At 60.6% G+C, this 23,089-nt stretch overlaps 2 protein-coding genes and 1 long non-coding RNA gene across 8 annotated transcripts in view; 1 reads left to right on the forward strand and 2 right to left on the reverse strand.

Annotated features, from left to right (window-relative positions):
* The first annotated feature begins 2,644 nt into the window (after positions 1 to 2,644).
* On the forward strand, positions 2,645 to 14,853 carry LOC125627719 (uncharacterized). 2 transcript variants are annotated; one of them, XM_048832153.2, is made up of 2 exons: positions 2,645 to 2,790; positions 11,537 to 14,853. In XM_048832153.2, the coding sequence occupies exon 2, from the start codon at positions 12,814 to 12,816 to the stop codon at positions 14,152 to 14,154; it is 1,341 nt and encodes a 446-aa protein (XP_048688110.1). In that variant the 5' UTR covers positions 2,645 to 2,790; positions 11,537 to 12,813; the 3' UTR covers positions 14,155 to 14,853. The 2 variants fall into 2 exon arrangements, with proteins under 2 accessions (XP_048688110.1, XP_048688111.1); XM_048832154.2 differs by lacking the exon at positions 2,645 to 2,790 and adding an exon at positions 9,546 to 9,702.
* LOC142069635 (uncharacterized) lies at positions 7,799 to 9,546 on the reverse strand. 2 transcript variants are annotated; one of them, XR_012665570.1, is made up of 2 exons: positions 9,309 to 9,546; positions 7,799 to 8,336 (listed from the first exon to the last, which is right to left on the reverse strand). It is a non-coding gene; the product is annotated as an uncharacterized LOC142069635 (long non-coding RNA). The 2 variants fall into 2 exon arrangements; XR_012665569.1 differs by lacking the exon at positions 9,309 to 9,546 and adding an exon at positions 8,972 to 9,058.
* Positions 14,854 to 19,456: 4,603 nt separating the features above from the next.
* Positions 19,457 to 23,089, reverse strand: part of MAST1 (microtubule associated serine/threonine kinase 1) — a 48,407-nt gene continuing 44,774 nt past the window's right edge. For all 4 annotated transcript variants that reach the window (XM_075121424.1, XM_075121425.1, XM_048831818.2 and 1 more), the window contains one exon: positions 19,457 to 22,267. In XM_075121424.1, coding sequence (XP_074977525.1) covers positions 21,114 to 22,267 — 1,154 coding nt within the window. In that variant the 3' untranslated portion in view covers positions 19,457 to 21,113. The remainder of the gene's footprint in view (positions 22,268 to 23,089) is intronic.

The raw sequence follows: 23,089 nt of genomic DNA on the forward strand, positions 1-23,089 counted from the left end.
ATGCATGCTAAGTAGCTTACCGGAGCTCACCCCCATCTCCAGTCTAGGGCTCTGGTAGATTTCAGTCCTTAAAATCCCACAACTGGGTTTTCCCCAGGGTTACAAGTTCATATAGCCACCATTTCATAATATGTCTCAGGCCTTTTATCTTGGCCTTCTATAGAAGTGATCACCAGACAAAGATCCCTCTCTCCAGAGCATAGCTTCCAAAGGCTGGGGTTTTGCATAACTGGATTTGGGGAATTTGCATTCACCTCCCTGGAGAGATTCCCTAGGAAATTCGCTTCTTGGTCCAAAAACGCCATGCTTGTCTGGCACATTTTCAAGACAGTCTTCTGAGCTTCCAGGTCTCACATCTCTTTATACGATCCCGGCCTACAAGAATCCATACATTCAATACAGGAAGGTCTTTGAAGAATATTGCGTGAAATTGGCATACCTGTTGCAGAAACAAGTTGGGGGAGGAAATATCTTGGACTAACTTCTGTAGGTGGAAAATACAGGCTTTCGAGCTTGTCTCTTTCACCCACAGATGTTGGCCCAATCCAGGATATTACCCCACAGACCTTGCGGTCTCTAATATCCTGGGACCAACAGCACCATTGCAAACGACATCTCCATCACAGGACGCAGTGGCAGGGTCGTTGTCACCGTGGTGCGCAGAGCTGCTTGGTATATTTGGAGTTGTAGGTGGTGGTTGGAGAGGGGGAGACCCGTTTTGTTCCTTGCAATTGGCTTGGGGCACAGATGTGGCTGTTAAGTTTGGCTTCCTTTTCCTCCACGTGCTGATGTTTCCATCTGAGACGGCAACGTGCGATAGCAACAGCTGCTTCTGTTGGTGGTGCGAGAGAAGGGGGAGCCAGCGGAGGGCTGCACAGAGAGCCAGGGACATGGTCACCGCGACGGGCTGGAAGAACGTACAAGTCTGAACAAATCTTAAGAACATAAGAACGGATTTATTAGTCAGCTGGAACATGGCAGCGGAAAGTCCTTAAGTTAGCACAAGACAAAGTCCAGCTGGGCTCAAACCAGGCCTCCACCCGGCCATGCTGCTGTGGAAACCACCTTGGCTCTGGCTCGCACTGTCCTTGTCCATCCCGGCATGTGGCAAAAACCCAGCTCTTGTCTTGCCTCCTGTCACCTCTCAGTCCCTCGTCCTCCTCTGGCAGGATCCTGATGAGCTCCGGGCTCTTGCTTTGTTCCAGGAGCAGATGTGACCCTTCTGCAGCCCCCAGGGAATGGTCCTAGGGCAAGTCAGTCACTTCGTAGCAACACTATGGGAAATTCCCCCACCGCCACTCCTCCTTTGTAAAGTGCTTTGGGATCTGTGGAGCCTAAAAGCTTGAGAAAGGGCTCTGGCCCTCTGCCTCCTTTCCAGCACTTGTAACCCCCTTTGGGATAGATTTTCCCCAGCTTAAATGGGACTGTTTATATAGGGGTCCCTTGCCCGGTGCTGAAGTGCAGCCACCTCTGGGATGGAGTGTTTCATCTAGGGTCAGTTTAAGGCCTGGACTGGGGGGCCTGATTCCATGGGCCCAGAGCACCCCCTGGCCTGGGCTTGGATGCGAGCAGATCTTTTCTCCGCTCCTCATCCCTCAACCCAGGTCTAATGCATCCCCAAGCCAGCGCCAGGTAACGATGGCGCCATCCCAAGTCAAATCCTGGTGGGTGGAGGAGGCAGGGAAGTGGCAGAGACAGAAGCGGGGTGTGGGGAGGGCAGACCAGAGGACCCCCTCCTGGCTCCTACTGGTCCGACTTCAACAGTCAGTCCCCATTTATGCCTGGGGTGGGGGTCAGCGGTGAGCTAGCAAGAGGCAGAAGAAGAAAGATCAGGGAAAGGGGAACTGGATCCGACAGGAACCCCCCATCTCTTCTGTGGGGGCGGTGTGTCCAGGCATCTCCCCCCCATCCCTGCCAGGGGGAGCATTTAGACAAACCCCACCCCAGCCCATCTCTTCTGGGGGGGTGGTGTCCAGGCACCTCCCCCCACTGTGCCAGGGGGAACATTTAGACAAACCCCACCCCTAGCCCATCTCCTCGGGGGGGGGGGTGTCCAGGCACGTCCCCCCATCCCTGCCAGGGGGAGCATTTAGACAAACCCCACCCCTAGCCCATCTCTTCTGTGTGTGTGTGGGGGGGGGGGTGTCCAGGCACCTCCCCCCAACCCTGCCAGGGGGAGCATTTAGACAAACCCCACCCCTAGCCCATCTCCTGGGGCGGGGGGGTGTCCAGGCACCTCCCCCCATTCCAGCCAGGGGAGCATTTAGACAAACCCCACCCCAGCCCACCTCTTCTGCAGGGGGTGTGTCCAGGCACCTCCCCCCTCCCTGCCCGGGGGAGCATTTAGACAAACCCCACCCCTAGCCCATCTCCTCTGTGGGGGGGATCCCGACAGGCCACCCCCCTCACGCCCCTCCCATCCCTGCCATGGGCGGAGCCGGGCAGACCCCACCTCCCCAGCAGCCAGCCCTGCCCCCGGTGGGGGGCGGGGCGCGCCCATCCCCGCTGCCCAGCCTCTGGGCTGGGCTCCGATCGCTGCTGGTGGTTTCGCCTTCTGGGTGGATTAAATATCCCCGCCCCCCCCCCCGCTCGTTGGCTCCCGGCCCAGCCCCCTTCCCCCCCCCCCCGTTTTGTGTGTTGCGAAGCAGAACGTGACTGAGGCGCCAAGCGGCTGTTATGCAACCGGGTGACCCAGTAACACACATTCCGTGCGCCGGCTGCAGGGACCGGCCGCCACCGCCCGCAGGGACCGGCCCGCCCGGCCCGGCTCGGCCCGGCCCGGCCCGAGAGGTACCGAGCCCTGCCCGCGGCGGGGGGCCGGGGGTGTCGGGTACCGCGTGCGCGCGCGCGCATGGAGGGGGGCGCGTGTGTTTGCCGGGGTGTCGTGTGTGTGTGTGTGAGAAGTGTGTTGGGTGGCTAAGAGTGTTGTGTGTGTTGTGTGGCTAAGGGTGTTATGTTTTGTGTATTTCGGGTGTGCATTGTGTTTCTTCTGTGTGCAGTGTGTATTGTATTGCCTCGTGTGTGGGGGGAGTGTCGTGTGTGTGTGTTTAAGCTTGTTGTGATTGTATGATGTGTTTCGTATGGTTGGGGGGGGGGTGTTGTGTTGTGTTTTCCGTGTTATGTATTGTATTTTGTGTGTATTGCATGTTGTCTGTGTAATGTGTTGTCAGTCTAAGCATGTTGTGTTTGTATGATGCGTTTTGTATGTTTTTAGGGGGTGGGTATGATGTATGTATTCTGCTGTGTGTGTTGCAGGTTGTCTGTATATTGTGTATGTCCTGTGTTGTGTGTTCTGTGCATAAGCATGTTGTCTGTGTAGTGCGTGTGTGTGTGTGTGTATGTGATGTGTTTTATGTGGTTGAAGGTGTGTACGTATTGTGGTTTGTGTTGTGGGTGTATGTATGATGTGTTGTGTATATTTGGGGGTGCATTGTGTATGTGTTATGTGGTGTGTGTATATGGTGTGTATGTAGTGTATACATATCATGTTCTGTGTATATGTTTGTCTTGTGTGGTTATGTAACTGTGTTGTGGCTGTGTGTATTCCTGTTGTATTTCTTGTCATGTATATATGTTGCATGTATGTAAAGCAGTATACGTGCATTGTATATATCTCGAGTGTGTTTCATGTGTGCTTGTAGGTATGATTCACTGGTGCTCTGTTGTGTGTGTATCTATTGTGTGTTGTGTCTGGATACACTGTGTGCACATGTTCTCTGTGTTCTGTGTGCATGTAATTATGTGTGTGTGTGCGCATCTGTTTGTGGTGTATATGTGTGTTCCCTGGAGTATCCTTCCCACAACGCTCCCCGAACTCTTCTGTATCAGGGAATCGGCCCTGCTGGATCAAAGCCCTGACAACACACACACACACACACACACACACACTCTGCCTGTTCATTCCCAGTCACTCCCCTCAATCCTGACCTACTTTTGCAGGGTGTGTGTAGCAGGCACAGCCAAGCCAAAAGGAGCCAGGGTGGGGTGTGTGTGTGTGTGTGTGTGTGAGGGAGGGAGAAGGTTTTGGCACTCTCTGCTGAGGGTGAATTTGGCCCTTTGGAGGACACCCATAAATTTGGGGTGCAGGGGTGTATTGTGAAGCAGCAAAGTTGGGGTCCCGGCATCTCAAACCAGGGGAACGCTGCCTGGAAAGTGTGGAGTGAAGTTTGTAAATAATGTGCATGTGTGCGTGAACACACACACACTTTCTGTGTACGCAGAACCCCCCCTTCTACACACACACACACACACGAGACATCCTCCAGTACACCCACTTCCTCACACCTCCATCTACACACACATACAGACACCCCACACACACCCATTGTCTATGTATACACAGACATTCCCCAGTATCCTCACACCCCCATCTACACACACACACACCCACATCCTCCAGTACACGCACACACACACACTGTCTATGTACACACAGACATCCCCCCAGTATCCTCACACCCCCATCTACACAGATATCCCCAGTACACCCACACCCTCACACCCCCATCTACACACACACAGACACCCCCTCCCTACACACACACTCTCCATATTACACCCCTCTCCCCAGATTTACATGGTGGTTTTCCCTCCCTGCTCCGATCCCAGCTAGCAGGGGCGGATGAGGTCGTGAGGGCCAGGTCTGTGGGGCAGATGGAGCTGGAGGCACTGTTGTGTTGGGGGTGGGCATAGGGACAGGGTCTGATGCAGCAGCAGAGGGAAATGGGGGGGGCGTGTGCCCATCTGGTACCAGCCTGAGATAGCTCAAATCTGCCCCCCAGTCCTGCTCTTTCCTCCTCTCCCCTCACAGAGTCAAACCAAAGAGCAGTGGGGCAGCGACCCACCTCGACTCTCCCCACCTGGCTGGGCTGAGCCCTTTGGGGCAGTCTCTGGATGAGGGGCCCTGATCCTGGCTAGTGTGCGATGACGTTACATTAGCTAGCTGGGCTCATACTCCACCAAGGTGACGGGCGAGCCCCAGGCTGCCACCAGGCTTTGTATGGGGGGTGGGGCACGGTCTACACACCCATGGGGGCCTCAGATTTATAGCCACAGGTCCCATGGGCCATGCAGGGATCCCAGCTTTATCTCGGGGGTTGTCTCTGAGCACCAAATGCTGCTGAGTGGGAGATGGGGTTGGGAAGAGTCTCCGGGTAGCTGGTTAGGGGAAGATTGACCAGTGGAACTCCCCACCACAGGATCAGCTCGGCTCAAAGGCCAGGGCTGGGGTTGACTTGAGTCCGATCTTCCTGTGATGCTAGGGAGAGCCTATCACCGTGGTATCTGGGCAGATGAAGGGGCAGGTAAATTGGATATCCTCTTCCTGAGGCCTTTAAGCAACCAATGCCCACCCCACTCTAACCACTTGACCCTACTGCCCTCCTGGAGCTGGGAACAGAAGCCAGGAGTCCTGACCCCCTTGTTCTCTCCTGCTTTAAGCAGTAGACCCCACTCCTGCCCCCCAAGCTGGAACAAAACCCTGGAGTCCTAACTCCCAGCCCCCGGCTCTAACCACTTGTCCCCATTCCCCTCCCCGAGCTGGGAACAGAACCCAGGAGTCCTGGCTCCCATGCAGCTAGCACTGAAAGCTTCCCCTCCCCATTGTCTCATGGGATGACTGCCCCACCCCCATCCCCATGGAGTGAGGGTAGCTCAGCGCTGGGGGGGTGGCGGGATCCTGGCCGGCTGGGACGTGTGGCTCGCGCTCTGTGCTGTTCCCAGAGCAGGGGACAGGCTGGGTGTGGGGCTGATAACGGCACAGGGCGGGCGGGGCCAGGGCTGGGATCAAATGGCTGGGAAGGTGGCCTAGGGCTGCTGGCTCTGGGAGGGCAGTGAGACTGGTGGTTCAAGCTGGGGCCTGGGACTCCTGGGTTCTCTCCCTGGCTGTGGGAGGAGTGGGGCCTGGTGGATTAGGGTGGGGGGCATACAGGGCTAGATGGGCCCATGGGCCTGATCCTGATCCCAGGCACAGGGAGGGGTCAGGCAAATATAGGCTGTATGGGCCCGTTGCTTGGCTGGGTCCAGGTCCTGGCGAGGGGTGAGGAGCCAGGGCTGGCCCAGAGGCCTCACCAACCAGGGGGATGGTGCCATGGGGAGCGATGGTGCCACTCCAGCCCCGCCAGGGACAGAACATCCCTGCGTGGCAAGCGAGCGGGGCGTTCTATAAAGTTACATCGGGAGGCGCTGGAAGCCTGGGGGAAGGGGCTGTGCTCCTGGGGGCCGGTGCTGCGAGCCCTGGGCCCAGCCATGGGCTGGCAGGCAGGACTGACTCCCCGGGGGCAGGATGGATCCAGCCACAGCCTTGTCTCCTCAAGGGACTCACCCAGGGGCCCCAGAGTTTGGGGGGTGTACGGTCCCTCGGGGGGGGACACATGGACTGTGGAGAAGGATCCTGGCCAAGCTGGGATGCCCAGGGCTTCCCTGAGTCAAGAGGGTGGTGTGCGGCTGGGAATCCAGACTCCACGATTCTATCCCTAGCTCAGGGAGGGGAGTGGGGTCTAGTGGTTAGAGCTGGGGGCCAGGACACCTGGGTTCTGTTCCCAGCTTGGGAGGGGAGTGGGGTCTAGTGGTTAGAGCTGGGGGCCAGGACACTTGGGTTCTGTTCCCAGCTCGGGAGGGGAGTGGGGTCTAGTGGTTAGAGTAGGGGGGCTGGGAGCCAGGACGTCTGGGTTTGTTCCCAGCTCGGGGAGGGAGTGGGGTCTAGTGGTTAGAGTAGGGGGGCTGGGAGCCAGGACGTCTGGGTTTGTTCCCAGCTCGGGGAGGGAGTGGGGTCTAGTGGTTAGAGTAGGGGGGCTGGGAGCCAGGATGTCTGGGTTTGTTCCCAGCTCGGGGAGGGAGTGGGGTCTAGTGGTTAGAGTAGGGGGGCTGGGAGCCAGGATGTCTGGGTTTGTTCCCAGCTCTGGGAAGGGAGTGGGGTCTAGTGGTTAGAGTAGGGGGGCTGGGAGCCAGGATGTCTGGGTTCTGTTCCCAGCTCTGGGAAGGGAGTGGGGTCTAGTGGTTAGAGTACAGGTGGCTTTGGGAACCAGGACTCCTGTGTCTCTACGTTGCATTATACCAGCTGAGGATCTGTCCCCTTGTACTAAAAAGCCCCTCCTTTGTTAGCAGCAGGCCGTGGAGGGGTGCACGGGGGATTCTGTGTGTGGGTTTGACACCCCCTAACACCTCTGCAATCTCTCTCACACACACCGCCACACGGCAGGGTCCCTGTAGGAGGCATTGGGTGTTGCTCAAGCTGTGGCAGCATAGGCTCCTAGCTCTGGAGAAGACTGGTGTGATCCTGGGAGGGCAGTTGCTGTGACAACACACTTCTCCCATCGCCTGGGATCCGATTCTCCTGTGGCTTGCCCCCATTGACCTTGGGAGAGTCACTCCAGAGTCACACCCGAGCTGGGGATAGTTCCTTCTCAAACCCAGCTGGGGCCTTGGCAAGCGGAGATCCGCCCCATTCCTGACCCACTCCCTCACCTTCTGCAGCTCGGGTGATGTAACCCCCGGCCCACGCTGGCTGCCATGGGAACGCCCCGGTTGGCCAAGGCAGATGCTGAGTTGGTTCCTTAGCTCTGGTTTCATGGGTTAGTAGGGCAGAGCCGCGAGGGCCGAGCCTGAGCAGAACGCAGCAGTGGGTGGGCGGACTGCACGCAGCTACCTCCTGAGAGGTACCTGGGGGCACGTATAGGCACCGAGAAGGAACGTAAGGGGGTAGGGAGACAGGCGGATCTGTCACCAGCTCACCCAAAATATGGTGTGTGTTTTTCTAACACACCAGCTCCTGGAGTCATGTGACATAAGAGGACCTTAGTTTTTGTTTACCTTTTGGTAGACTGCTGTTTATTAGGTGTAATATAGTGAATGAGCACTTCATGTGCTGGGTGCTGCGCATTATGTATTAGGTGTATTACGGTAGCACCCCGGACCCCGTTGTGCTAGGGATGGATGGATGAATGTGTATGGGGATAGATGGATGGATGGAGGATGTGTATGGGGAGGGAGGGATAGGAGGGACAGATGGATGATGATGGGGTGTATGGGGAAAGAAGGGTGAATGGACAGACAGACTGACCAAAGTAGCCCAGACAGACTCCCTGGGAGCCGACTTTGCCGGAGGGGGCTGGTCTCTGCCTTTAGGTAACCCGGTAGCCCAGGGTGACGACACAGAGCTGGGAAGTAGGTCAGCAGTGCCCTTCATACCAGTGCAGCCAGGCGATGCCCAGACTTGCCCTCGCCTGGAGTACGCACCCGGACCAGCCCACCAAGGGCTCCATGTGTCATGAGGACACAGGGCCGGTGCCTGGGGCGGATCCTCCCTGTTTGGGTGGAAATTCTCTTACAGCCTTGACCTAAAAAGAGAAGAAAACAGAGTAGGTGGTGGGAAGTGCAGGGAGAGACTCAGTGGAGAATGCCATGCTGCAGGCAGTTCAGTAGGGGGCGCTGTGCAGCAGGGAGCAGGATGGGGGCTTAGCAGTGGGGGCTTGTGGCTAGGGCACCGGACACCTGGGTTCTCTTCCCAGCTTTGTTACTGACCCGCTATGTCACCTGGTGTCCCTGCCGCTCTCTCTGACTCAGTTTCCTCTGCTCCCCTGTGTCTACAACGTATATTGTAAACTCCGTGTGGCAGGGACTCTCTCTGATGCTCTTTGTGCAGCACCTAGCGCAGTGGGGCCCTGCTCCATGACTGGGGCACCTAGGTGCTACCGTAATACACCAAATAAATGACAAGTAAAGGAGGGAGGATTATCCCCCCGTTTACAGATGGGGAAACTGAGGCCCAGAGCGATTTAAGGGGCAGCAGGCTGGATGGTGGAACCTGGTGGCTTGGTGAGGGGCAGACGCTTTTGCAAACTGGGCCCTAAATAAGTTCTTAAAAATCTGGCCCCGGTCTTCCAAGGGCATGAGATACCTAACTCCCATTGGTCCCAAAGGTACCTAAACCCCTTTGGTGATCTTGGGCCTTGCCCCAGATCTCTCAGCACACCTGAGGACGGAGGCTGCATCTCCTGAATCTGCCGTCCACAGCTTCCACCTCCCGTTTTTCTCCCCTCCTGGCTCAGCTCCTGCTTAGATCATCTCTCCGGGCGGCATCGGACCCAGCAGCATGGAGCTAAGCCACCCAGGCCCCTTTGCTGCTTCCAATCCCCCCACTTCCTCCCCGCCCCATAGCCCCATTGTTCCTCTGACTTTCGCACAGAACTGCTTTCTAGGCTAGTAGGTTGCTGGCGACGTGCCCGGGCCTAAGCAGCGGCGTTGTGCAATATGCCAGCAGCGGACCTGTTTTGACTGCCGGGGCTGATAAATATTCAATGTTTACTGACCTATATTCCTAGTGCTCACATCTGCCGGCCTGGCTCGCGCGGGCGGGGGCGGACAGGCCGAGCGTGCTGCTCCACACACACACCCCGGCCCGGCTCGGCCCAGGGGGTTGGAAATATTCCTCCCCGGGACTGGGTCAGTTGCACAACGGGCTCTTGTGACCCACTGGGCGTCCTGCCTTGTGCAACCCACCTCCCTGCTCCAGCCCCACTGGCCTCCTTCCGGGAAAGAGCCAGGCCAGGGGAGGAAGGAGAGTGGGAAGCCGCCTCGCTCTTTTCGTCTGGCTTTCAGGGCTCCCCTCTGCCCAGGGTGGACGCGCCCGGGCCGGCTGCCCTGCCACTGCTCGGACGTGCCACATAACAGCCGCCCTGGCAGTCAAAGCAGGGGCGCTGCAAGGTGGGGGTGTAGTGTGTGTGTGTGTGTGTGTGTGGCACTGTGTGATGTTGGGTGCATGGGGTACTGTGTGTGGCGGGTGCCTGGTGGGTAGGGGGTGTGCCGTGTCTGATGGGTGGTGTGTAGTGTGGTGTTAGCTGTATGATGTGTGTTGGGCAGTGTGTGATGTCTGTGTGGGGGGCAAGGTGTAATTGTATCCTTGTGCAGTGTGTGATGCGTACACGGTGTGCAATGTGTGTTGGGCCGTGTGTGTGTGTGGTGTCTCTGTGGGGTGTGTAATGGTAAGTGTGCAGTGTGGGTGTGTGGTGCAGTTGTGTAATGTGTGCCATGTGTATGGTACAGTGTGGGTGTTGGGCAGTGTTTGTGTCAGGTGTATGTGGGGTGCAATGTGTAATTGTGTAGTGTGTGCATGCGTGTGTCTGTGCAGTATAGTGTCAGGTGTGTGATGTACACCGTGTTCAGTGCAGTGCACCGTGTTGTGTGTTGTGCAGTGTCTGTGTGGGGTGCAGTGTGTGATCAGTGTGCAGTGTGTGCGGGGTGCAGCATGTACAGTGTGCTGTGTGTGATGTGTTTGCGGTGTGTGGTGTGGCGTGCGTGTTGTATAGTTGTTGGCAATGTGTGGCAGGCATTATACAGTGGGCATCTGTGGGCAGTGTGTGGCGTGCATGCGGTGTGTTCACCCAGTGGGCAGTGTGTGCGTGCCGGTAAGTGCACGTGTGGTGCGCAGTGTGTAGCTGTGGGCACTGTCGTGTGTGCATGGTGTGTAGCTGGGTGCCGGGTGTGTGCATATGTAGTGTGTGTGCGTGCAGTGCGATGTGTGTAGCTGTGTGGTGTGCAGTTTGTACTGGTGCGGTGTGCAGTGTGTGTGTGTGCAATGTGCACTGTGTGTGCACCATGTATAGTGTGTGTTTGTGTGCGTGTGTGTGCGGTGTGCAGGGTGCAGCTGTGTGGTGTGCAGTGTCTGCACAGTGTGTAGCTGTGTGGTGTGTAGTGTGTGTGTGCAAATGATATGTTGGTGTGTGGTGTGTAGTGTGTGTGTGCATGGTGTGTAGCTGTATTGTGGTGTGTGTGTTGTGTAGTGTGTGTGTGTGTGCGCGCGTGGTGCGCGGTGTAATTGTGGTGTGTGTGGTGACTGCTGGTGCAGTGTGTAGCCGTGTAGTGTGTATGCGCAGTGTGTAGCTGTCTGGTGTGTGTCTGTGTGTGTGGTGTGTGTGGTGTCTGTAGCTGTTGGTGTGTGTGTATGCCTGGTGTGTGGTGTGTCTCTGTGTGTGTGTGTGTGTACGGTGTGTGTGGTGTCTGTAGCTGTGTGGTGTGTGTGAATGCCTGGTGTGTGGTGTGTGTGTGTGTGTGTGTGTGTGTTTGTGTGTGTACGGTGTGTGGTGTCTGTAGCTGTGTGGTGTGTGGTGTGTCTGTGTGTGTGTGTGTGTGTGTGTGTGCACGGTGTGTGTGTGTGTCTGTAGCTGTGTGGTGTGTGTGTATGCCTGGTGTGTGGTGTGTCTCTGTGTCTGTGTGTGTGTCTGTGTGTGTACGGTGTGTGGTGTGTGTGTATGCCTGGTGTGTGGTGTGTCTCTGTGTCTGTGTGTGTGTCTGTGTGTGTACGGTGTGTGGTGTGTGTGTATGCCTGGTGCGCGGTGTGTAGCTGGGGCAGCCCTGGCACCCGGCAGGCCATGGCACACGCGTCGCCGTAGCGGGGCGGAATGTGGGGCACGCTGCCCGCTGGGCCCAGAGGCCTCTCCCGCCCTGCCCAGACCTGCTCGCCTGTGGCTTATGTAAGCGGCGGAGAGGGGTGTGACGTGCTGGGCCGTGCTCCAACCGCCCTCCGTGTCCTTCCTCCTAGGTGTTCCCTCCTCCTCCTCCTCCCGGACCTGACACGGCTCCCGCCCCCTGCCCGCCTCACATCCCACAACACCCGCAGCCCAGCCGCGTCTCCGCAGCCAGCCTCCCGGAGCAGGACGCGGGGGCCAGAGCTCCTGGCCGGGGGCCAGCCCCTTCCCAGCGCGGCCAGCAGGCACGGAAGGGACCCAGCCGAGCCTGAACCGCCCCCAACAGCGGCTCCTCCAGGCGCCCAGAAGATGGTCCACAGGTCCCCAATGTACCTGCTGGCACCCGAAGGTGCCCATCGTGGCTTGTCGGTCGCAGCTGGAGGGCCACTCACGGCAGCAGCTTGCCTGGCCACCGGGCTTGTTAACTGCTTGGGCTGAGGAGCTAGCGAGAATCGTCTGTTCCAGTGGCAGAGATCTGGAGCGCGTTTTCCCTGTGGCAGAGATTCAGGGTGCAGTGTCCTGGTGGCAGACGTCTGTGGACCTATATCCCCGTGGCAGAGATCTGGGACACGTTATCCCCGTAGCAGAGATCCAGGGCGCAGTGTCCTGGTGGCAGACGTCTGTGGACCCATATCCCAGTGGCAAAGAGATCCAGGGTGCAGTGTCCCTGTGGCAGACATCTGTGGACCTATATCCCTGTGGCAGAGATCTGGGGTGTGTTAACCCCGTGGCAGAGAGTGCAGTGTCCCAGTGGTAGACGTCTGTGGACCTATATCCCCGTGGCAGAGAACTGAGGCGTGTTATCCCCGTGGCAGAGATCTAGGGTGCAGTGTCCCAGTGGCAGACGTCTGTGGACCCATATCCCCGTGGCAGAGATCTGAGGCGTGTTATCCCCGTGGCAGAGATCCAGGGCGCAGTGTCCCGGTGGCAGATGTCTGTGGACCCATATCCCTGTGGCAGAGATCTGGGGTGTGTTAACCCCGTGGCAAAGAGTGCAGTGTCCTGGTGGCAGACATCTGTGGACCTATATCCCCGTGGCAGAGATCTGGGGTGTGTTAACCCCGTGGCAGAGAGTACAGTGTCCTGGTGGCAGACGTCTGTGGACCTATATCCCCGTGGCAGAGATCTGGGGTGTGTTATCCCCGTGGCAGAGATCCAGGGCGCAGTGTCCCGGTGACAGAGATCTGTGGACCCCTATCCCGCTGGCGGAGACCCACGGGTGAGTTCTTGAGCCATCTCTAACCTCAGCGTCCCGACCCTTCGCCGGCGACCGTCCTGGGCTCTCTGAGGGCGCCGAAGGAGTGTCGAGGGTCAGGGCAGGGGTGCCCTGGGTTCTATTTCTGGCCCTGCGATGGAGGGTCTCCGCTCGCCTGCCCAGTGCGTGGCAGGGGGCGTCCCCCCGGAGGGCGCGATGCCCCGGGCTCGGGCGCTGAAGGGCAAAGCCAGCGCCAGCTGCCGGCGCAAGCGGGAGTTCATCTCGGACGAGAAGAAGGACGCCAGCTACTGGGAGAAGCGGCGGAAGAACAACGAGGCGGCCAAGCGCTCGCGGGAGAAGCGGCGCGTCAACGACCTGGTGCTGGAGAGCCGGGTGCTGGCGCTCAACGAGGAGAACCTGCGCCTCAAGACGGAGCTGCTCCAGCTCAAGCTACGCTTCGGGCTCCTCAGCACCGCCGCCTTCGCGGAGAAGAGCCAGCAGCTCCGCGCCGCCAGCCGGGAGCGCTGCGGGGGCAGCAGCGGCTACTCCAGCGCCTCCTCCCGGGCCCAGCACTCGGAGGACTCGTCCGAGACGGAGCAGCCCGGCCGGGACGCCGCCGGAGCCAAATACTCGCCGCGGGGCTCCCTCTCCGACATGTCCGACGGCTCCTCCCGGGACAGCCCGCTGCCGCGGACGCCGGGGGAGGCGCAGGCCGTGAGCCGGGCCCGGGGGGATGACGGGGCGCTGCGCCCCCCCGACCCCCAGGCCCCGGCCTCCCGGGGCGTCATCCTCTTCAGCGCCAACGGCTTCACCGCGGTGGAGCCGCCCCGAGCCTGGGGGGTGCCAGAGCAGGGGGACGGGGCAGAGGAGGAGGAAGAAGAGGAGAAGGCCCTGGGGAGCTATGCCCAGCAGATACCCGGGGGTCGTCATGGCGACTGTGAGGCCTATTGCCAGCAGGGGGAGCTGCAGGGCCCCCCCGAGCCGTATGGCTGCCCACGGGCTGAGGGCTATGGCGCCCCTGCTGGCTTCCTTGGGGAGGAGGCGGCGCGGGAGGCCAGGCCGGAGCCCACGGAGATGGTGGTCGAGCTGAGTTCCCCCTTCGCAGGTTACTCCAGCGAGGAGAGTGGGGAGGAGCCCGGCTGGGGGTGCCCGCCCGCCCCCTACCCGCCCGCCCCGGACGTCAAGCTGGCTGCTCTGCCCCATAAGCTGCGCCTCAAGTGCCGGGCCCACAGCAGCGGTGGCCAGGACCTGGGCCCTGAGCCTGGCGCCACCGGCTGCCAGCAGGAGGCGCCAGCCGACTGGGAGAGCGAGAGGCACGAGGAGATGGCGGCCCTGGTGCGGCAGGCACTGCTCCTCAACGGGCACCCCCCCGCCGCCGGTGCCCTGGACAGACTCCTCTACTGCAGCCCCCTGCCCCCCTCAAACAGGCTGGAGCCCGGGGACTTTGCCGGCGGGTGGAGGGGCAGTTGCCACAATGAGGGTGCCAGGCCCATATGACGGTGCCCTCTAGCGGGGCACAGCCCTTGAACAGCGACTGCCTGGGCAGGTGACGTGGACAAAGCCAACACTGACTGTCCTGCTGGGCCTGGAGATCTGCCCGGCTGGGATCCGGTGAGCAGAGAGATCCCTGTTCTGCTGGGCCCGGGGATCTGCCTGGCTGGGATCCGGTGAGCAGAGAGATCCCTGTTCTGCTGGGCCCGGGGATCTGCCCGGCTGGGATCCAGTGAGCAGAGAGATCCCTGTTCTGCTGGGCCCGGGGATCTGCCCAGCTGGGATCCGGTGAGAAGCGAAATCCCTGTCCTGCTAGGCCTGGGGATCTGGAGAGCAGCAGGTTCCACTTGGCTGAGCTCACAGATTTGTGAGCTGTCAGACGGTTCCCACCAAGCTGAGGTCTGAGCCCCATGTGCTGGGTGGGGCTGGCCTTGCAGGGGGAGGACCAAGCGGGATCTCCTCATCCCCCCCACCCCCTTGGCTTTGGAGCCCCCAGGATGGTGACAGCGGGGTGCAGCCAGGGCCTGGGACCAGCAGCCTCCCTCGACCTGGGACTGTCTCACCAGCAACGCCGCCAGCCAGCTCTCTTGAAGCCAGTGGGATTCGGGGGAGGTGGGGGTGGGGGATTTTCTGAGTCGGGAAACATTTGATGAAAATAAAACTGTATCTTTTAAAAAAAAAATCCAAATAAATGTCCCAAAAAGATTTTCCGAAGTGCTGTGGAGCCACTGTGGGGGGAGGGTGTGGAATGAGAGAAGGGAAGAAGGTTGAATGGATGGATGGATGTGTACGGAGGGAGGAAAATAGATAGACAGAGGGGGTGCGTGGGGATGGATGGATAGATAGAGGGGAGTGTGGCGATAGGCTGTACGGGATGGATAGATAGAGGGGTGTATGTGGATGGATGGATAGGTAGGTGTGTACGGCATTGGATGGATAGATAGATTGCAGGGGTGCATGGGGATCGACAGAGAGGAAAGTGTATGGGGATGGATGGATGGATGGGTATGTGGGGGCATGGATGGATGGTTACATAGGGGAGGAATGGTACAAGCTGCACCCCCTTGGCTGCTGGAGGGGTTGGGGTGGAGCCAGGAGGGGGCGCTGTGCTTGCAGGTGGTGGCTGGTCCATACGAGGTGCATCTCGGACACCATGCCTCCCCCTATTTTCAGAAGAGGGGGTCTGGGTCTGGTTTTTGCTCCCCATCCCCTTTTGAGGCTTCAGATAAGGGGGCCCCATGTTAAGAATCGAGGGGCTCTGCGGCCTGAACCCCTGGTGATGGGGGGGTGTTAGAGCAACTGTACCTTGGGGTATACCCCAATACCCCCCCCAGTACCCAGGGGACAGCATGGAGCTGTGCCCTGGGACTCAGACACCCACCGCAGCAAGAAGGGTGTAACCAGGAGACATGGGAGGAAGCACAGCAGTGCTGCCTAATAGTCTGAGTGCAGCCCAAAGAGCCAGGACTCCTGGGTTCTATCCTTGGCTCAGGAAGTAGAACCCAGGAGTCCTGGCTCCCAGCTCCCCTTCTGCTCTAACCACTAGACCCCGCTCCCCTCCCAGAGCCAGGAGTCTCCCCATGGCAGCCTCAGCAGGCGGGGGAGGAGGGGTGCTGGCAGGGGCAATGTGTGGTGCGTGGGGGGGGCAGGTACGGGGGCATCTCTCCCTGCCGCTGCTCCCCTGGTACTGTGGTTACTATTTGGGCCAGCACGGGGCCTGGCTGGCATCTCAGCATTAGTAGGTCAGGCAGCTAAAGTAGGGCAGCACCAGCACCCAGAGGGCACCCACATCAGCAGCCATAATTGACAGCGCGGGGGAGGGAGCGTCCGGTGCAAGCCACAGGGATTGGGGTGGGGGGTGAGTGCCTGTGTGGGTCAAGGGAGCATCCCAGTTCTCCAGGGGAAGGAGGGGTGGTGAGGGCCTGGGGATAGATGGCGGGGTACGTTCCACACAACGTACACAACGTCTCCCACAGAAACACAAAATACAGATAACAAAACTCACAGATCCAACGATCCCCTACGTAAAACAGCACAGAGACAAAACACCGTGTACACACACACAAAACAACACACAAAAGCACCAAACACCATGCTCACAAATACACAACACAAAGGCACAACACACACACACACAAAACGACACTTTATGTAAAATACAGACACACACACCACAGACAAAATAAATCACTGCAAAAAACACACATGCTCATGAAAATAATACATGTAGACACACACACAAATTCAACCAAACACACAGCACAGACAAAAACAATACCCATGAAACACATTCATGTGAAAAAACACGCAGATGCATACACACACACACACACATATGCATGCAGTGCGCACAATGTAACACAACCAACCTCCCACACATGACACACAGCACCCATACCCCCTCTCCAGCTCTTGGAGGAGGTGGGTGTGCTGGGGGTGGATACAGCCCTGGGGACCCCCCCCCCTTACAGGGACATTGCACCCCAAATCCTGCTCACTCCGGGAGGTCAGCTAGGAACCTGGGGGGGGGGAACCCCAATCCCACTGGACTGGGTCTAAGGGAGAGGGCCAGGCCAGGGCCTAATCCAGCTTCCTGGCTAGGCCTGGGGCAGAGGCTGTGGCCCAGCCCCACACACATAAGAACTTGGGTGAGGGGCAGGGGGGCAGCCCAAGGGATCCAGGAGATAAGTGCTCCCCTCCCAGAGCTGGGGATAGAACCCAGGAGTCCTGCTCCTAGACACCCCCCGCCCAACCCCAAGAACACAAGACAGGCTCAGAGCTGCCTGTGTCCCCACATTGCTCCTGCCCTGGAAAAGCCGAGTCCCGTCCCCCCCACAGTCAGGGCAGGATAATCCCCGATTAACGTGGGCCGGAAGAAAGCACCAGAGAAAGTAGGTCATGAGCTCCCCCAAGCCCCGGCGGCTGGGCTCCAGCTTGGCACCACCAGTGCCCGTCCTGTTGCCATGGCAGTCCCTTCGCATCCTAGCCACTGGGAGGGAGGTTTCATGGTGGGGGGCTCATCGGTGCGGGGTGGAGAGACGGGTGGGGCGGGGATCAGTGATGGGGAGAGCCTGTGACAGCCGGGGGCAGGGGGCTGGGGAGGCTGGGAATGGGTGGGGGGAGCCCAAGCAATGCTACAGGGCTGGGACCGCTGGGGGGAGAGGGGGGAGGGACCCGTAATGCTGCGGTGGGAGATGGGGCACCAGGGTCCCATAGGATGCAATAGTGGGATTGTGATTGTGGGGTGCAGAGCAGGGATCCCCTATGCCACTGTGGGGAGCTGGGGGCCCATGGGATGCTATAGCGGGCAGGGGCCCCCCTGTGATGCTGCAGGGTGGATGGGGGGGCGCTACCATAATCCCGCTCTGGTGCCCCAATGCACCCTGGGAGGGTCCCCTCGTGGCCTCCCCAGCTGCTGGGGCTGTTGGTTCTGAGCTCCTAGCCATTGATGGGGCAGGGGGGATGCATGCGGGGGAGGGGGCACTGGGCTCATGGGACCCCACTCCCCTCCACAAGCTGGGCTGGAACCCAGGAGTCCTGCCTCCCACCCCACCCCACCCCACCCCTGTCTCTCTCCTCTAACGGCTAGTCTCCACTGCCTTCCCAGACCTGGGGATAGAACCCAGGAGTCCTGGCCCTGCTCTGTTTAACCTTGGCCCCTCAGGTCCTGGGCTCAGAGAAGGATGGACACAGCCCTGGGAGTGGGGGGAGTCCTCAGCACTAGGGTGGGAACAGAGATGCCACCTCTGGGCTGAGGCTGAAGAGGGAAATGTGCCCCCAACCGACCACCCCACAGATATTCTATGAGCTGGGAGAGGACAGGAGTGTCTAGTGGTTGGAGCATATGTGTGTGGTGGGGGGGATAGGCTGGGAGTCAGGACTCCTGGTATCTAGTCCAGACTCTGGGAGGGGAGTGGGGGTTAGTGGTCAGAGTGGGGGTGGGGGATAGATTGGGGGAGCCCCCAGGGCTCAGGGAGACAATGGCCTGGATGCCTGCCCCACTGCCCCCCCAGGCATTGGAGGGAGACACTGGTTCATGGGCCACACAAATGCCCAGTCCTAGCCCCTCTGCCCCATGGCAGGTTCATCCTGGGGCGGGCGGAGCCAGTGGAGGAGGCTGCAGGGTTTGTGCCAGAAGGCCCTCGCCAAGGGATAGGTGACACAGAAGCCCGCCAGCCACCCCGGAGCAGCGCCCACCCTGACCTGGAAAGGGGCACAAGGTCTGGGGCAGCCCCACAGCGGAGCTTGTTGGGGGGGGGGGGTTCCCACTGGTGCCAAGGAGGCTGGGGATCCTCTTTGGGCCATCTCAGCTGGGGGGGTGGTGGTTCTCAGGAAGGGGAGTTTGGGGCAGCAAGGGAGTGTGTATGGGGGGGGTTTCAGTTGGGGGGGGATTTGGGATGTTGGGATGACAGATGGTGTTGGGGGGCCTACAGCTGGATCCAGACCCTCAGGCCTTAAATGGGCTGAACCAGAACCCCCATGCTGGGCTGGGTGGCGGATCAGAACCCCACGGCCGCTGCCCCATGGGTGGGTGGGGGGTGACGCCGCCATGACACCTTTGGCCTGTTTCCTCCGGCCTGGCCCGTGTGAGCCCAGCCTCACGTGAACGCAGCTGGTCACACCAGCCCGTACAGAACTGGCAACGCCCGGCCCCGTGGGCAGCTGGATCAGGGCCAGGGCTGCGCAGGAGGCCTGGCGTGGGGCCGGAGCAGAACCAGGAGTCAATGGGGCATGCGATCCAGGTGGCACGTGGCGGCTGGGGGAGAGGGTCTGATCTGGGAGGCGGGGGGGGGGGCCTCAGAACTGGCACCTGCAATAGTGATTAATGCTGTTTATGGGGGGGGGGTCCCTCGATTTCACCCAGCCAGGCTGATGGGTTCCCCCGCCCGATCACCAAACCACGACACCCTCCCACTGTCCAAGTGCAGGGAGGAGCCGAATGCCCTGGGGGGTGAAGCACCTGAAAAACTGGAGGCCCACGTGGGGGGTGCAGTTGGGGGGGTCATCTCAAGTGGGGTGTGGCTGTAGGTGCTGACCCCCACCCCAATTCAATCTTCCAGTTAGTGCCCCCATTCTGTGTTATGGGGGGGGCACAGGGCAAGCAGGCTGAGCCCCATCCAGTCAGTGCAGCAGATGGTGGTGGGGGCATGTTTGGGATGCCCCCCCCCGATCATGCAGGGAGGAGGGTTGTGGGGGGGAACACGATGCTGCTACAGGTGCGGGGGGAACAATCGACCCCAGATAATGCAGCAGGGGAGGGCTATGTAGACAACCCCCCCACACACAATGAGACACCACACCGGGGGAGTGATATGTGCTGTACAGTCTTTATTATTACATGAGCACACGGTTGCTTTAGGACCCACTTGAGGGCTGGACACAGTGTGTCCCTGTTCCCCTGCCCCCCCCCCCCCCCGGCCAACATCTCCTGGGCAGCCAATGCCCCCACCTGTGGGGCCCGCTCATATACATGGGGGGCTCTGGAGTAGGAGGGGGTGGGAATTCACCCCCCCCCATAGCCAGAGTGATTAGGGGTTATAGCACCTTTCTTTGGGGGGGGGTTATAAGGGATAATTTTTCCCCCCCACCATCCCCCTCCTTGGTTATCACCTGGCCCAGCCTGCGGAGGCACCGTTGCTGGCCCCCCCCCCAACTCTCATTCTCCTATTTGACCCCCAGGCTGGAGCGGGGCTTGGGGACCCCGTTCCGTGAGGAACCCCCCGATGGCCTGAGTGGGAGGGGGGCTGTCTCCCACTGGGAAAGGCGCCCCCTGCTGGTCCCTCTGCGGCGGGGGGGGGGGTGCACAGGCCATGGGGCAGGCGTGTGAATGTGTTTGAGCAGGGTGCCCACGGCATGCAGGGTCCATTAAGGCTTGGTTGGTGGGGAAATATTTGGGGTGGGGGTGAGACAGCGATGCCCCCCCGCCCCCTCCCCCATGGGCTGTGTGAGGCCCCCAACAGCTCGATTTGCTCTCAGGGCAGCACCGGGCATTTGCATAGCGAGAACCGTGCCCATTGGGGACGCCCCCACCAGGGCACATGGGGGGGGGCACTGCCATGATGATGTCCAAGATCACCAACACCCAGTAGGGAGGCGCGGTGCCCAAGGGTGGAGCTTGATGACATCACCAGGGCACTAGGCACCTTGATGACATCACACAAGCACCTTGATGACATCACACAAGCAGCCACGGCTTGACAACATCATCATGCCAGCACGGGGAGGCCGAGGGGGGGGTGGGGGGGGGTGTTGAGCTCCCCAGGCTGGACCATGCCCTTGCAGCACCATTGGCTGCCTGTTGATGACATCACCGGACACCTGATGATGCTACAACGGCTGCTCAGTGACCTCAGCAAGCCAGGCCCCAGATTGGCTCAGGCCAGCTGGTTGCCATGGCAAAGTATAAACCAGGTGTGGAGGGGGGGGGTGACAGGCCAGGAACTGCCCCCCCCCAAATCCCTGGAAGGCTCCAGAGCAAGCTCCCCACCCCCCCACCCCCAGGGAATTTGGGGTCCAGTTAACCCTTCCCTGACTGGGGCCATGGCAAGGAACCTGGTGGTGGTGGTGGGGGGGGAAATCACAGTATTAACCCTTCAGTGTACGTGGTATTCTTGCGCGTATATATTATATATATATATATGTATAGATACTTTACACAGGACATGCCATTCACTGGGGGGATTACAATGGGGCACTGCCTTCACTCCCCCATGAACTGGGGGGGGGTTCCTCCTGGCTCGGTGCCCCTCACCCCACCGATGGAAGCAGCTATTACGGGGGGGGGGGGCTTTGTGTAACCCCTATACCCACCCACCGCCCCGCACAAAAACAGACGAGAGTCCTTTTGGGGGCACGGCAGAGGGGCCCCCGACCATGTCTCCCAAAATTCAGGGGTGTCCCCCTGTTTTCCTGCAGGGCGTGTACACTCCGGGGGGGGCATCCTGCCCCCCCCACACCCATTCTTCTCAGTGTCCCGCCCCATTTTTCTCCACAGCGGCAGGGGGTGGGACTTGGGGGGCAGGGGCTGCTCCCGCCGGCAGCATCACTCCCAGCGTCTTTGCCTCAATCAGGCCCTTCCGGGGGGGGGCCAGCCCATTCTTGGAAGCCTCAGGGCAGGGGACTTTGGGGGAGGGGGGCTTGGCTCGGGGCCCCAGGGTGGTGTGCTCCTCCACCACCTCCAGGATCAACTTCTCCTTGGGGGAGCCAGCCTGGTTCTGGGGGCACTTGGGGGGCTGCCGGCCCTGGGGCCCCTCGGCCTTCCTCTCCCACAGCCCCTGCCCGGCGGCGCCCCCCTGGGGCTCCACCACCAGAGGCAGAGGCCCGCGCGGCACCCCCTCTGCCTCGCCCCTCCTGCCCAGCTCATGCTCCTGCACCGGGCTCAACGCTTTGGCCGGGGGCCGGGCGGGAGCGGCAAAGGCTTCTTCGGTCTGAACCCCCTGGTGTCTCCTGACGCCCCCCGCCGGGTCACGGGGACTGCCGGCCACCTCGGCGCAGGCCAGGCCTTCCTTGGGGCACGTCTGGCCCCCGCCGGCCGTGCCTGCCGCCTCCCCGGCTCCGAAGCTGAGGGCCAACTCCTGCCGGCCCAGCCGCCGGGCGGCTACCTGCCTGCCGGCCCCGTCGCCGGCCCCCGGGCTCTCGCCGTCCGACTCGGCCAGGCTCTGCAGGCCGGCCTCGGGGTGGAAGTCCTTGCGGTAGTCAGCATGCGTCACCTCCAGGCTGTGTTTGCGCACGGCCCCCTTCTTCTCCGAGCCCAGGGGCGAGCCCAGCTTCTCGGCCGACTGCACCCGCTTGAGCAGGGGTGAGCGGGGCGGCTCGGCGCTCTTGGGCCGGGGCCGGCCCACGGGCGGGGAGGAGTGCAGCTTGGCGGGGAAGCTCTGGGTGGTGTGGGAGCTGCCCACCGTGTGGCCGGGCAGCGGGGGGGGCGAGGCCTGGGTGGGCGAGGGGGTGTGGGCCAGGGGCGAGAGCGGGATGTTGCCGGCCGACTTGCAGCGGGCCGACCGGTACTGGCGGTGCAGCTTGGGCGACAGGCCGTGCAGGGTGCTGGGCCGGATGTGGTGGGAGGAGGTGGCCGGGGAGTTGGGGGTGCTGGAGGCTGGGGAGCTGCTCTGGGACGAGGCGCCTGCAGAGAGAGGAGACCGGGATGGGGGGTGAGATCCCGGAGTGGGGCGGCTCGGACCCCTGGAGACCAGGACCTCTGAACGCCCTGGGGGAGCAGCCCGGGGGAGAACCTGTCACACAGCCCTCCCTCCCACAGCCTGATCCCCCCTACTTCCTGGGGGGGAAGTCCTGAAGGAGCCCCCCCATGGCATACAGGCTGTGTTTCAGCCTGCTCTGGATCAGCAGAAGTGGGGAGAGCCCTGCCCCCACCATCGCTGGATTGACAGATGAGTGGGATGGGGCTCCCACCCCCGATGGATGGATGGTTGGATGGATGGACAGACAGACAAGTGGGATGGGGCTGCCCCCCCGATGGATGGATGGGCAGACAGACAAGTGAGATAGGGCTGCCCCCCGATGGATAGATGGATGGACAGATGAGTGGGATGGGGCTGCCCCCCCACCCACGGATGGACAGACGAGTGAGATAGGGCTGCCCCCCGATGGATAGATGGATGGACAGACGAGTGGGATGGGGCTGCCCCCCGATGGATGGATGGACGGACAGACGAGAGGGATGGGGCTGCCCCCCGGATGGATGGATGGACAGACAGACGAGTGGGATGGGGCTGCCCCCAGATGGATGGATGGACAGACAGATGAGTGGGATGGGGCTGCCCCCCGATGGATGGATGGACAGACAGACGAGTGGGATGGGGCTGCCCCCCGATGGATGGATGGACAGACAGACGAGTGGGATGGGGCTGCCCCCGGATGGATGGATGGACAGACAGATGAGTGGGATGGGGCTGCCCCCCGATGGATGGATGGACGGACAGATGAG

This window comes from Caretta caretta, chromosome 20 (assembly GCF_965140235.1).
Source record: "Caretta caretta isolate rCarCar2 chromosome 20, rCarCar1.hap1, whole genome shotgun sequence".
Taxonomy (NCBI): Eukaryota; Metazoa; Chordata; order Testudines; family Cheloniidae; genus Caretta; species Caretta caretta.